At 39.2% G+C, this 15,348-nt stretch overlaps 1 protein-coding gene across 1 annotated transcript in view; it reads left to right on the plus strand.

The window, feature by feature from the left end:
* The window catches only part of aldh1a2 (aldehyde dehydrogenase 1 family, member A2), a 28,355-nt gene that overhangs the window by 6,802 nt on the left and 6,205 nt on the right, over nucleotides 1-15,348 (plus strand). The window contains exons 2-7 of the mRNA XM_026168940.1: nucleotides 1,038-1,142; nucleotides 2,624-2,764; nucleotides 3,322-3,451; nucleotides 6,850-6,911; nucleotides 7,589-7,717; nucleotides 10,008-10,121. Of these exons, the coding sequence (XP_026024725.1) occupies nucleotides 1,038-1,142; nucleotides 2,624-2,764; nucleotides 3,322-3,451; nucleotides 6,850-6,911; nucleotides 7,589-7,717; nucleotides 10,008-10,121 (681 nt within the window). The remainder of the gene's footprint in view (nucleotides 1-1,037; nucleotides 1,143-2,623; nucleotides 2,765-3,321; nucleotides 3,452-6,849; nucleotides 6,912-7,588; nucleotides 7,718-10,007; nucleotides 10,122-15,348) is intronic.

Raw genomic sequence — 15,348 nt, forward strand, 5'->3', positions numbered from 1 at the left:
AAACACAGCTAACACTTTACAGCCAATTAAATAGTACTTAAAGCCCGGCGTTTATGGAGGTAAACATGTTGGAGAGTTTAGGGAGGCTACAGCCAGTGGGATACTTGAACCCTGCTCTCAGGTTTGCTCTCAGTACATCAGAACTCCTCTAAAGTAGAAGGAGGGTAAGAGCGAATATATACACAGAGGGATTTGTGCCAGCAGATGTTCTCCTTGCACTCTATCTATCAGGCAGACTGACAGCCATTAAAAACAGTGTGAGTAAGTCAGCCTAATGAATCCAAACATGTCAGCGGGGAAGGAGGTTTTTGTCGCTGACCTAATATGCTGGAGGTACGTTTAAAATTACGTATGACACATACATGTACTTCTGTGTCATAACTCTCAGTTTTGGAGTTGTGTAAACATTTATTTTTCTTTTTGCTCGGCAAAGATGTTGCATATGTCTCGTGTTGGAATCCAAGGACTTGCTGTTTAACGGAAGACTTGCTTTAACGCATCACAGAAACCAAGTGCAGCACGTGTTTTATGATCTCGTAAACGAGCAGCGATGTTGTGAAACGTGTGTCTGTGTGCTTGGGGGGTGGGGGGGCGGATTGTGTAGGTGGGTGGGGGTCGAGTGTGTGATTGGGATTTATCTGTACCCCCACATCCACCCACCCCCTTTGTCTGGATGGTGGAGCACTCCCTAGAGAGCAATGCTGAACAGACAGGAATCTGTGTCCAGATTTCCAGAGATTCTCCCTGGACGTGTCGCTGCGTGAGAGCTGTTTTTCTTTCGCAGTCCACAAACACATAGCTGCAGCAAAATGGTGAAATGAACGCATTACTTAATATAATATAAATATTTTTAAATAAAAAAAAGAGCAGCCATTGTTGCACGCTCATGCTTAGCATGTTTGGAAACTGCCTTTTCAGGCTTTCAGTGCTACGTGTGAAAAGGATACATTCCAATAATAATTTTGCCTATTTAATGAATTTAAAATGGGTTATATCTCTTACTAAAATGCCCAAATTATCTTCTTCTTTTTTTGCAGATCTTCATCAACAATGAATGGCAGGACTCTGTTAGTGGAAAGGTCTTCCCTGTCTACAACCCGGCTACTGGAGAGCAGATCTGTGAAGTCCAGGAAGCAGACAAGGTAAATGTTATACAATGTTTTATGGTGGAGTATTATTATAAGTATTACATTACATAAGTATAGTTAAACCAAGTAAATGGTTAAAGTCATTACTGTTGATGGATGTAGAAGTTTTTATTGGTAAAACTAATTTTTAACTTGTTCATGTTGGACTAGCGTGCAGGCTTAAACAACAAAAGCAAGCGTTTAGTGGATGTTAGACAATATACAAGATAAAAAAAGATAAAAAAGACAGAAAAGATAAAGGCAGAACTACACACACACACACACACACACAGGTGGGAGGGTAACCCAAGTGAACCTCATGGGGTGGGGCAGATGATCCCAAAGGACAGAAAGCAACATGAGCAGAAAGTAAAACCTCAACAAGACCCTTGATGTTCAGCAGATACATTCACATGATGTGCAACCACAGAAGAGATAAATGCAGCTAGAAATAACAAATTATTCTTAAAGTTTTTCTTATTTCATTTGCTCCATATTTTTATTCTTGGGCTTTAAAAGAGTAGCTTTAAATTATTCATAGTTCAGTGTTATCTTTATTAATCATATACTTGGCCTTGCTCCATTCCCTTAGTTCATCAGTTTAGCCCCTCCCACTTAAAGCCAGTTTTCTTTTGATTGGCTGTCTCTCACAAACAGCGGGTTTGAACAGCTGCCAGCGTGGCCTCTGTACTCACAGTACAGTACTTTGAGATGAAAACGTTAGGATGCCCTCTCTTTCTCTTTCTCATCACACAGAGCCAAGAGTTAAAAAAAAAAAAAAAAAGCTGGTGTAAACTGAGCATGCAGTGAGGTCTGGAGTTTCTGGCTCACAGGGATTACTTTTATACATGATGACCTAATTTTCTGAAACTTAAGCCATGTTTAAAGTGAGCATGTAACAGTATATATATTTGAAAAGCATAATGGAGCTACCTTAAATACATGTAGTACAGTAAAAAGAATAATGAATTTCTCTGTACTTAGGTTTCAGCGCTGGAGAGTCTAACAATGAAAGGTGGGGGGGGGTTACCCATAATCAGGAAACATATCACTTCATTTGCATCGCAAAGATTAAAAAAAGTCACACTTTAGGGTTAAAGTTGAGACTTTCTGTGTATCTTAGTGAGTGCCCTGTAAAAGGTTAACCATCTTTTTATTGGATAGGGCAGTGCAGAGAGTAGGAAAGTGGGGAGAGAGTGAAAACATGCAGGAAATGGTCTGTAATGAACTCCAACTCTGGCTCCTGCAGTAAGGACGCTATCCTTTGGTACATGCGTTGCATGCTTAAACAGGTATAGCAATAGTGTTGGCCTGGAGTCTAGTCTTTAGCCGTCATACATGAGTGAAATAGCTGGATCTGAAATATTAAAGAAAAGCAAAAGCACAATATGAGACAAATCATCTTCAGCATTCAGCATATACACTTCTATGTCAGATGTAGGCCTGCTAAAATGCAGAGACAGATCATGAAGTGACATGTTTTTTTTCCCCTGTAGGCTGACGTTGATAAAGCCGTGCAGGCAGCTCGCCTGGCCTTTTCTTTGGGCTCTGTGTGGCGAAGGATGGATGCTTCAGAGAGGGGTCGACTGCTGTCCAAACTGGCTGACCTGGTGGAGAGGGACAGTGTCTACCTAGCAGTAAGTGGACAAATACTGGGAATGTTCTCTTATTTTTCCTCACATGTTATTAAATGCATTTTATGCCTTTTGGAAAGAAGGATCTACAGTTGCTTTTGTGCTTGATAGTACAAATACATGCAAATTCTATTTATCCCCTTCGTATATTTTATTTATATTGTCTCTGTATTTATATATATGTGTGTGTGTGTGTGTGTGTGTGTGTGTGTGTGTGTGTGTGTGTGTGTGTATATATATATATAATATTCTGTAACTCTGTAACTTCTGTCGGTGCTGTGCTTTTTTGGAAATCGAATTTCCCAGAGGAACCCACCCGAGGGATTAATAAAGTTCTATCTTATCTTATCTTATCTTATCTTATCTTATCTTATCTTATCTTATCTTATCTTATCTTATCTTAAATGTCCTAAAGCGAGCATATTACTGCCGTATTTGTAGTTAAGTGTTATCTTAGTGTCACATTTCACCCATGGGTGCGTGTAAAAGATAGAAAACAGTATGGAAATATGTGAAGATCAAAAGGTTATATCACATATTTGTCCCTCGTCTCTCTTCAGACTATTGAGTCACTGGACAGTGGAAAGCCTTTCCTGCCCACTCTGTTTGTGGACCTCCAAGGAACCATAAAGACACTGAGATACTTTGCTGGATATGCCGACAAGATCCATGGTACTTCCATTCCAATGGGTAAGAGCCATTTGGACTGAGAGAGATGAAGGGTACTAGCAGTTAAAGAAAGGATTAGTCAGATGGTATTAAAGAAAGAGCCAGGTTTGTGTTTTTGTGTTTGTTCCTCTGACTTTTTGGTACCAAAAAACAAACAAAAAACGCAACAACACTCAACTGAAATTGCAAACTTAACATATATGATTAGTCAGGATTTAAAAACTGAAGCATGTGTGGAAGATCTTTAAATCTACTTCTTTCTTCTAATGGCCAGCAGGGGGCGACTCCTCTGGTTGCAAAAAGAAGACTGACTGTATAGAAGTGTATGAGAAAGATCACTTTCTTTCTGATCTGCTCTTTGACCTCAGTAAACACTTTCCTTGATTAATAAACCAGTTAAACGCTTAAAGATTGCAACATGATGTTTATTTTGTCATTTTTAGTTCCCATTTAGAGAAAATCTATGATAATGAAAGATATGCCTTAGGGCGTGGCAACCTGTAGTTGATAAATCAATTCAATATGAATGCAACACGTCGCTCTTTGCATCAGCTTGAAGTTTCAATACAGAATTCCTCAAACAATTGTTGATGTTACACTGTGCACATTTTTTACACAGTCTGTCATTCAGATTTAATGTGTCAAACCTCTTAGACAATAGTTAGCTGTTTGTTGTGAGAAGTGAGCAGCTGAAAGTAGCTTTAAATTCTCCACTAACTCTACTGAGAGCTTTAGCAGGCACGGTTTTATTCTGAGACCCGTTTGGTATCAGTAAAAGGTTTTAATTGTTATTGTGCATTACTGGGGTGTCAGGAAAATGAAATTAAAATAAAACAAAATAAAAAAATAGTTCCCTGACCTGGAAAATCAATACGATCGCTCTTTGAAGTCTGTTGATCAACTTTACTTTTATTATTGTTACATGTGCTAATTGAATTTGGGATATATTATTATATTGACTGTGTTCCACACAAAGTGACCTAGATTAGTAAGTTATTATATAATTTACAACCAGTGCCTGATAACAAATGCAGCAAATTGGTGTTTATTTTTTTAATAAATATTTTTATTGAGCGACAAATGTACATAAGTTTAAAATGACAATACAATCTGTTCCCCTGACATATTTGTTAGTTTTTCTTACATGAACAGATACAATAATACACACACACACAGTCACACCCACGCTTATATAAAATTGAGAAAAACAAACAAAACAAAAAAACCCAAAAAACCCCAAAAACTAAGAAGAAACCCAAAACACACAAAAAAAAGGGGGGGGCGGGGAGAGATGATATTAATCAGCTGGTAGAACGTTTAATGACTTGCAATAGTTTGAATAGCAAACCCTGTACAATACACAGGACGTACTATAACGGACATTGGATACTGCTTTCTCCCATTGCTGATCCGAAAAAATTACTCCTAACTCCCGCTCCCAAGCCCTCCTAATTTTAACAACTGAATGGACATGTAAATCCATAAGTTGTTTATATATTAAAGATATAATTGACTTCTTATTGGGTTTAAGGGATAAGAATTCCTCCCAAGGCTGGACATTTGGAAGAAGAGGGTTGGACGGGAAGAGAGCAGAAGTGCAATGCCGTGCCTGAAAATAACGGAATAGATTGGTAGCCGGAAGATTTGTTTCTGAACACAGGTCTAAAAAAGTTAAGAAAGTGCCATCTTTATAGAGATCCTTAAAAGTATTAATACCATGACGCTTCCACTGTACATAGGTACCAAAATCGGTGTTTATTATATACAACAAGCAGCTATAAACATGATTTTAAAACACTCAGAACAATAAAATAAAAAAAATCTTTGTAGCCTCCGTTAATCTTTTCCTACGCTGACTGAAAAGCATGTGGACAGGCAGGAGAACTATGTTATAATATAGGAACCCTGTAAGAGGAGCATGAGAAAGCACAATTAATATAGGGATTTAAGTTGTGCAACATTAATTTTTTTTGCTTTTAAGCTACTTTAGAGACCTTTGACTAGGATCATTGCATAAATTCTTGCAATATTTTAATACAAGGCTTTTTACAAGTACAGGAAATTTTAATCTTTTTTATGGGGGGGGGGGGGGGGTCTCTATTTGACATCACCATTTATTACATTTTTTAGTAAAACAAAACACTCTTTTTATTTCATTGTGTTCAGAGTTTTGCAGAAAGCTAAGCTTACATTCAGCGGGTGAAGGTAACAAATTGGTAATCAATCTAAACACATTAGAGCCAGCTGCCAGTGTTGCCCCTCTAAAGCAGCTGAATCTGAGGGTGGAAGAGAAGAAAGTTGGCTGTGTGTTTTAAAAGGAAGAAAAAAAAGAATGAGAGAGACTGAGAGGACATGGAAAACATCCTGATACCGCTGTATTGTCCCTCTCAAAGCTTCTCTTGTACGCTGCTGCCAAACCAACCACGGCGAGCGTTTTCCCAGGGCTTTGGTCTAAGCTTTATTCCACTTGTAGGCTTTCAGAGTAAATAAATAAGGGTATTCCTGTAGCCTGTATGATGTAAGTAATCATGTTTGTTCACCTGTTAGAATGAGGCGCAACACAGCTACCATGAGCTGCTCCTCTGCAGCTATTTGTCTTGCCTGTTATGCTGATACTGTGGTGTTAAATTTATATCAGAGACGGCATGAAATGAATGGGGAGTGTCATTATGTGCAGCACCTTTGGCAGTACAGTTTGGTATCATTTACACCACCTGTGCCAAATTGAAATATAATTCATGTGCAGGCGTCATTCTTTCAAACAAGGCTTCAGATACTCAAGTTCCTCCAGAAAATGTCATGCCTACTGGGTTTGTAGATTCATTCCACAAACAATAGCAGTTTTGCAAGATCCACACTGGAATACACGGACAAAAAAAAGAAAAAGTTGAAATATGGGAATCTTACTGCAGTTTTGTATCTGTTGTCAACGTGATTGTTTAACTTGTCATCCCCCCACTGATCCTTCCAGTCCAAGTGCAACATTAAGCAATCATCAGCTGACCACTGTGGTAACAAATTTATACACACATTTCTCAATATGAATTGTTTTTCTGAAAAATGAACAAGCATGGCACACCCTCAGCAAGTACCTCCTTTTTACTCAAGTAATGCAAGAGGAATGAGCAAACCTTTCCAGCATAACACCCATCTCTATGACCTAAAACAGTTACACACATGCCTGTGCTGCTGGAGGAAACGTAATCTCTCACCAGGGTAAAGCAACAAGGAACAAGGAATGTGGATTCATTTGCAAATTAACATGTCGAGTCAACAACACCAGGGGAGTCAGGTGGTGACGTTTTTCATGTGTTTAGAGGGATTTTTTAGTATTTCCTATTAAGTGCTTATTTGTTAAAGTGTTAAAGCTAGGAATAAATAACCCAGTTCTCTCTTTGCTCATGTGTGTTCCTCTACAGATGGAGAGTATCTGACATTTACCAGATATGAGCCTATTGGAGTTTGTGGACAAATTGTCCCTGTGAGTATAACTTTTCTGAAAAGTGACATGCAAACATGACAGGGAAGTGTGAAGAAAAAATAAAAAAGATGGAGTTAGCTGCGTCTAAAAGTACTGAATTACATTCTGAATTTTCCAGTAATTCCCTGTCAGCCACAGTTTTTAAATCTTACCGGTAATGCCCCGCAACCACTCCAAACCCCACCCCCTCCAGTGTGCCGGTGGCTTTGAGGAAAAGGGAACAAGAAGTGAGAAGCAGAAGAATGAGCTAAGGGATTTAACAGAGTGTGTTTGAGGAAAGAAGAATGATGAGAAAGGAGGAAAAGATCAAGGAGAAAGAGACACTGTTGATTGTGCAAGAGTGCAGAAAGCGTGTGGTTCTGTGTTGAGCCCCATGGGCTCCTGTGCAAAGCAGAAATAACACAGGCCTGTGTGTTGAACAGTGATACGGGTCTATTGCACATGTGTTGCAATTTCCCGACTTTCTCAGAATACTGTGGGAAGAGAAAATACTGTACAAGTGCCGAGAACATTTTCTCACTTGACTATGTTTAGACAGAGTGAAAATGAGAGTGAGTGACTTAAGAGCGATGAGTTATTGAACTTGACTTGTGACCACCCAGTGTGTCAGATGCATGATGTCTTTTTCCGGTGTTTGTGTGTGTGTCTGTGTGCGTGCGCGTGCGTGTTGTACACAGTGGAACTTCCCTCTGATGATGACAGCATGGAAGCTGGGCCCAGCACTCGCGTGTGGAAACACTGTCGTCCTGAAACCTGCTGAGGAGACGCCGCTCACTTGCCTCTACATGGCAGCTCTAATCAAGGAGGTAAATGACAGAGTCACTATGACGACAGCAAACATTTGGCACGCACAGTTTCAAGCATGAGTGCTGAACTAACTGAAACAGAATCACTTATAGATTTTATTTTGCCAAGGACACAGTGTTCACTTTGACTTTGGCCAACACTTTATTTAGACAGTTCAATGTTAATGTAACCAAAAGGCGATAAAAAACAGATGTTTAGTGAAGTGTCACATCGATTTGGTGCATCATCTCAGAGTCAGTGAAGTAGGACTTGGCCTTTATGTTATCTCCAGCCAATATAGAGCCAAAATGAAATGGTTAGTTTGCCTCAATTATGCAAATGAACTTTTTAATGATCTAAAACATACACATTTTAGTCTCTTAATACAACAATAAAATTAATTAAGGATGATAAAAATGAAACATTTAAAATCTTTCTTTATTTTAATGAAAAAAAAAAAAAGCTCAGAATTAGCATCTGTCTGGTGGGAAATGCTGCAGAAACAGTAATAATGAGATTAATATTGTGAATATCTATTTTTGCTGAGCTTTCACGCTGCATTTAAAAACCTTCATGTTGGTCTCTGTCACATAATTAAGTGTCAGAAATACAAAATAATTATCTGATGCAGAACTAAACACATGTCTAGTGTCTCTAGTTTACTACCTCTGGTAGTTTAGTCAAAATAAAATCCAAATATTAATATTAATACAGCTAATTCAACTCAATTCAATATTCACTGTATGGACAAAAGTACTGGGTCAAACCTATTAATCTTTGAATTCCAATGTTTTCATCTACTGCCTTCACACACATTTGTAAAAGACTGGGTCGTTCTAAAGAACTCACTAAATTTGAACGTTTTGCTGTAATAGGATGCCACCTATGCAACAAGTCAGTTTGTGAAACTTCTACCCTCCTAGATATTACACGATCAACTGAAAGGGGAATTACTGCAATGCGGGAGGCTTTACTAAGAACAGCAACTCAGCCATGAAATCAAAGACCACATAAAGTTATAGAGCAGCAGCACCAAGTGCTAAGGGAAAATAGTCCCTGAATGTCAAATTACAAACAGCAAAACCTCCTTTTGCTTTAACATCAGCACAAAAACTTTGTGCCAGGAGCTGTGTCATCATTGTGTCATCAGTACTCGAGCAGCATTAACAATGTGTCTCACATCCTTCAGCAAGTATGGATGTGGTATATATATATATATAAACAGTATATGAAGTATATACAGTACTGCTGTCTCATGATAATTAGGTTATGTACTTAGCAGAAATGGCTACTGAAGCATTTCACAGTGGTTAGCAAGCTAGCTGTGCCATTTTGTAGACATTTACAGCTTAACTTAACATGTAACCACTCATACTAAATTCTTCCACGGGGAACATTATTAACAATATTTAAACATTAATACATAGACAAGAAAAAACACCCATAATGTCAAGGTCTGCTAAAAATCACCTGCTGCTCGGTTGCTAATTAGAATTAGCATTCCCTCATACAGACTTAAAATATGTACTCCCTAACCTTCTGCTAAGATGGCAACCTTTGAGAATAATACAGGCAGTATTTTAGCAGTAATAAGTACAGCATTATCATACCACATTGAATAATCCCACTTTAACAATAGCATGAAGAGTGATGAGAGCCTAATGATGCACACACTAGCTAAAATGCTAAATGACTAATAAGGAAAGTTATTTTAAGTTTTTATTTCTAAATTTGATATCAGTTTATTATGAATTCAGAGAGATCACAAGAACAAATGTTATATAATCACATAGTTTCATATGTTAAGTATGGATGTGACAGTCAACATAAAAGTGCTTTAGAAAAATTAATTCAGGGATGCTCTGGTGTCAACTTTCTTTTTTCTTTATTCAGTTTTTCCTGGCAATAGTGCCGAAAACTCCACAAAATAATAAAATAAAATCTGAACATCTTAAACACGCTGATATAAATCTCGAGTAAATTCCAAACCAGAGCTCTTTGTAGTGAGTGCAGCTGTGTACAATAAGGATAAACACATGAGTAAGTTCAACAACACAGCCTGACATGGCAATGTATTGAAGCCAAATAATGGACAAATTTAAGTGTCTACATCCTCTCTATTTTTCCCCTGTCCTCTCCGGCCTCGCCTCTTCTTGGAGACTATCTGTCTGTTGCCTTTTTGATGTTCTCCCTGCTCTCTGCTTGTAGGGAGGTTGGGTTGGGTCCGGATTCCCCCACACTGCCTGTGGTTTTGCTTGGCTCTGCTGTCATCTCCGCTAAAGCTTGTTTCCTCTCATATTGTTTTGACAGGCCGGCTTTCCACCGGGAGTCATCAATATTTTGCCAGGATTCGGGCCAACAGCAGGAGCTGCAATTGCTTCACACATGGGCATAGACAAAGTGGCTTTCACAGGATCAACCGAGGTACTTTTCTCTCTAGTGGAACTGCTCAGATCAGCATCTGCCTACTGCTAGCTTTTGTCACTGAACACAGTTGACACAGTGACCAACATGTGCAGAGCATAAGAGCAGGCTGGGTAATTAGGGGATGTTGTGTGCCTGTATTGAAGTTTAAATGACAAACAAATGGGGTCTTACATAAGCCGCGCACCCTGTCATTACTCCTCATGACAGGGCTCTGATTTTATCGCACACACATGCACATATTTGCGCTGTCGAGAGTATACAAACAGGTCTCTCTGAAAACACTGCCTCTCGTCTGTTTTCCCTCAGCTGTCTTTGAGGTATTAATGCACCTCCATACCGCTTTTCATTTAGCTCACCATCAGGATATACCCTTACAGCTCTTGAGAACAGGGAAGCAGTTAATAGGAAGACAAAGGACATACCATGTTAGGTGTTGAGCCTTGTGGTCTGAACAGATTCCTGGAGTCAGCGAGAACAGCCAGAGTGACGGCAGATCCCTTTCTACAGATCATTTATAAACATCTGTCATTTCCATGTTGACTAACCCCTGTATTAAAACCATTTACAGTAGTCCTGATGTTGTAGTGATATTTTTATGTGACCATCCTGTAATTTACACCTATCTTTAGCAAATAACACGGCCTTATGTAATATTTGTTTTGACTCCTGCATTGTGTTGGAGGCGCCATGTGTACAGTATGTGTAATTGGAGCAGTCCCTGATAAGCCCATACAGGTACAGATGTCACAGATAAAAGCAATGAAAGCAAAACCGACTGGAACAATGAGACATTCGCTCGTTGGACCTTTTTTGCCTTCAGAGGTGCCTTAATCCGTCATAGCATAGGTTCTACAAGGTGTTGGTAACATTCCTCAGGGATTTAGGGTTTTGTTGATGTGATGATAGCATCACACAGTTGCTGCAGATTTGTCGGCTTCACGTCCATGATGCAAATCTCCCGTTCCACCACATCCCAAAGGTGCTGTACTGGATTGAGATCCAGGCAAATTGTAGCCTTCCTGTTTTTAACTGCTGTTAGCCGACAGGAGTGCCACCCGGTGTGGCTGAAGCCAATCTGCGTGCTGTGCGCGTTAGCGATTCTGCGCTGGCATTCTGGCCATTCCACTCTGAACTTATTTTCACCCAGAGAACTCCCACTCACTGGATATCTTCTCTTTTTCAGATTATTCTCTGTAAAATAGATGGCTGTGTGGGAAAATCCCAGTAGATCAGCAGTTTCTGAAATAGTCACACCGGCCTGGCACCAATAACCATACGCCCTTCAAAGCCGCTTAAATTACATTTCTTCCCCATTCTGATGCTCAGCATGAGCAAGGGGCAGTTGAACCAGTGTACCTAATTAAGTGGCACATGAGTAGACATATTCCTGTAAAATGTAAACGTGAATGTCACAGGGAGAGATCATCATTAGTGTACGCCGTTGTTTGCATTTCAAAGATCCTGGATGTCGATGAGGCGGATTTTAAGTGACGCTAATGGACTCGAGGAACAGCTGTGAGAGTTGACCAGTCTGTTGCTTCAACACTGAAATTTCCCCAAACCAGTTTTAAATGACTTTGGTGATATGCTGGGTTTTTTTCTTTTTATGAAACAATGGTGGATTTTTTTGTTTATTTTTTTAAATATCTGGATAACTTGCAGAACTGAATTTGTTACACACATTTATGTCTCAGTTTAAAAATCAACATTAGCATCTGGGCAGGAGAACAATTCAGCTTCAGATATATTAAGAACTGTTGGTTACAGTTATATCTGCTAAGGTTTGGGGTTATGCAGTTGTTTGTGGGGTTCATTGTTATTATAATAATAATTAATATTATTATGTTGTGTGATTTATGTCTGTCCTCTTGAAAATTCCAGTAAATTTATTGTCTACGTGATATGGAAACAGTTGGTGTTCGTACCAATGGTTCTAACTTTTAGAAAGTCATGACAGGGACCAGACTGAAGTAATTGCAGGTAGTGGTTGCTGTCCAATCGATTAGTACTGAAAAGTCTCATAAATGACATTATTCATTTATTAGCCTTTGTAATCTTTACCTCTGTTCATTTATAGGCTGCAAAGCGGAGGCATCACTCCCTCAGGACCTTTAGTTTCTTCCATTTTAAAACCAAAATATTCCCAAAATAGTGATTTTTTAAAATATTTTCACAAACAAATGCTTCCATTTGCTGAAAGGGTGTCGGGAGTCTTTTGCCCTGCTCCCTGCACTTGCTGCACAGACAACCCTTAACAAATATATCATCAGTTGCCTGTCGTAGGACTGACGGCAGGCCGTTGGAAAATATTTACATATTGCCCAACCCAACTAAGCATGTTAATATCATATTGTGTGTTTGTGTGCGTGTGTGTGTGTGTGTGTGTCCATGCTGACATAAGCATTAAGCTCAAACCACAGCTGTAGACCATATTGTTCCTAAAAATGGCCACAGCATTGCAGAGTTTGTCTGTGTGGAGCCAGGACCTTGGGCTAGCCCATGCTGGTATTAGTTACATTAACCACAATGTGTTAAAGATAAGCATTACCAAAATAATGCATGACTGCATCATATCAAAGTCTCCTTAAATACAAACAGAGTAGTAGAAGTGTGCGTCTGGAGAAAAAAAAGTTTACTCTTTAAATAGAAACTCTGAAACAGCTGTCAGCCAGCTGTAAATCAACGCCTCCTGCCGGGCGTTACAGCCTTCCGTTAGCTACCAGTCTTAGTAACACAGCAGTAATTTATAAAATGACCAATGGTACACACATTAGATTGTACAGCTGAAATCATCAAAAACTAATGTGATCTAGTTTTTGCGGGAAAAAACGGATCCATTTTGAAGCAGGAGACACATTTATTTTGGAGCCAGCATCTAGCAGCTTTCAGCAACACTGCATTAGCTACATTTTGGAGACTAGACCACACTGATATTAGAAACGATCAGACACCCATGAGTAGTTCTTGATCAGAGACTGTATAAAGCATGGATGTGCCCACATTCAGAAATTGTATTGTGGACTCTGTTAGCATTTTGGCTGTTGCCATGTTGGATTTTGGGAGGAAGAAGTTACTTTATATGAATAAACAAGTGGCGTGCTAATTTATCACCTATCCATGAACTCGAGTGCAAAACACAGAAGCACATATCAGCAAAGCATGTTAAGGCAATTTACAAGCGTAGTGTTCATACTGTATTGGTTAACACATGTCAAATGATTAAGGGACACAAATCCCTAGGAGGGTTGTGTCAGGAATGGAATCTGGCATAAAAATCTGGCAAATCAAACTTATTGATTTATCCGCTTTTGTGGTGTCTTGTGAATAAGCAACCCAAGTAGTGAACTAATAAAACACCAGAACTTCACTCACCAAAGCACATAACTTCTGGGATGATTTGACCACACATCAAGCCCTAATGTTAGTCAGATAATCAATTAAAAATTCACCTACGGCAATACCGGCCCAGTCTAATGGCTGGATGTAACAAAAGTGAGATGCTAGTCAGCTCCAGCTAAATGTGTTGGGAAAGCTGTCTGTTAATTAATAAGGCCACACCCCTAACTCAGTTAAGCAGGTAGATCAGTTATTAAAAAAATAAATCATTCTACTTATAGTTGATCTGAATGGCTATCTGTAAAGCACAGGGACATTTTTATGTCAAGCTAAACATGCTTTGTAATGCTGTACATGGCCATTTTATCATGGAAGTCTAATGAGACTCACTCCCTTTTGAAGCCAGCCTCAAGTGGCCACTAGAGGAACTGCAGTTTGTTTTGGTTTTTTTGGGTTTTTTTTTTTTTTTAGCATTGTCTTAATTCATTCCAAGGCTTCTGATTGGCTGATAACAGTAACTATGTGTCCTTCCCTGAGTCGTACATGTATCGTCACATGATTTGACCTTTTCTAGGCAAACGCAAATAGTTCCTAAAATAAAAGTTCAGAACAGAAATGCGCTATTGTGGACACAGCATCCTTTGTGTTCTTAGCTTACTTATTTGTGTGTGTAGGATGTCTGTTCAATGTCTACAGTGTCTTCAATCTTTCGTACATTTTCTGTAAACATTCAAATTCAAGCACAACCTCACTAGGATCACCAAACTTTGTTAGAATAAGCCACGGTAAAAACTGTTAGCAGCTGCTAACGGTCTATATTAGTTACTGTATAATTTCAAACATTGATCTAGTTATGATTAAACCATAATCATGTATTTATCTATTTAGAAATTATCTATCCTGTGGCATCTTGTTTAACTTGTATTATAAACATCTTTGTTTAACATCTCATCCCAATTGAACATTTCCTTTATAAGTGGTCCAGTTTGGGGGGTTTCTTGTTGTTTTTGGTTCTTTTTTTACTAGTTTTCCTGTTATTTCGTGTGAACTGGAGTCAATTACTGAGAAAAGAGCCAGCACTGTCAGAGACTGCTGATGCCCAGACAGTGAGTCACTGCACTGTAGTAGCAATGGTGGGATCCTAGCAAGCACCTCATCTCCTCAGACAGGATTGAAGGTGCTGGAGTAGCTACAGGTGGATTTTAGGAGCTCAGCTCATCTCTCACTGACTCACATGTGGCGGAGGAGTCTAGCAGCCCAGTGTGTTTCCTTTACCCTTGAATAAACACATGCTAAACTCCCCTTAGTCAGCCACTTTATGTTTCTGATCAAAGACAGACAAAACACATCAGAAAAATGAAGCCGAGCCAAGTTTTGTGTTGTATTTAGGCAGCTTCGGTACCAGCCGCAGCCCAGCTGTTCTGATCTTAGTCTTTCAGTATATAATGGGAAGTAGAGCGAAGAAGAAAAGAGCAAGAGAATGAGTCTTTAACATGTTTGAAGATGTTTTTCTTAGGGGTGGTTTGAAGAAGGGGGGGGGGGGGGGGGACTTGGACACTAAGGGGTTTTTTCTTCTTCTTTATCTATAAAAGACACAGTATGAGTAACAGGAAGATGAATACTTGTTTAGGGTGTAGGATTGTGAGGGTGGTGTATGGGATTTTCCAGGCTTGTTATCAGTCCAGTTATTGCAACGTGTCAGAACAGTGAAAAATATTGATTAAAAACTGGTGACTCATTCTCACAACCTAAAATCATGTTTACCGAAATTGGCAAGGGGGTCAAATAGCGTCCGGCAGTTTTAACCTGTATCTTTTCATGTCGAGTACGTATTACTGCAACTGCCTTTATTAGTCTTAAAGCAGCAGGTTTAGATTAAAGGCTGTAA

The sequence above is a fragment of the Astatotilapia calliptera genome, chromosome 1, assembly GCF_900246225.1.
Source record: "Astatotilapia calliptera chromosome 1, fAstCal1.2, whole genome shotgun sequence".
NCBI classification, from domain to species: Eukaryota; Metazoa; Chordata; class Actinopteri; order Cichliformes; family Cichlidae; genus Astatotilapia; species Astatotilapia calliptera.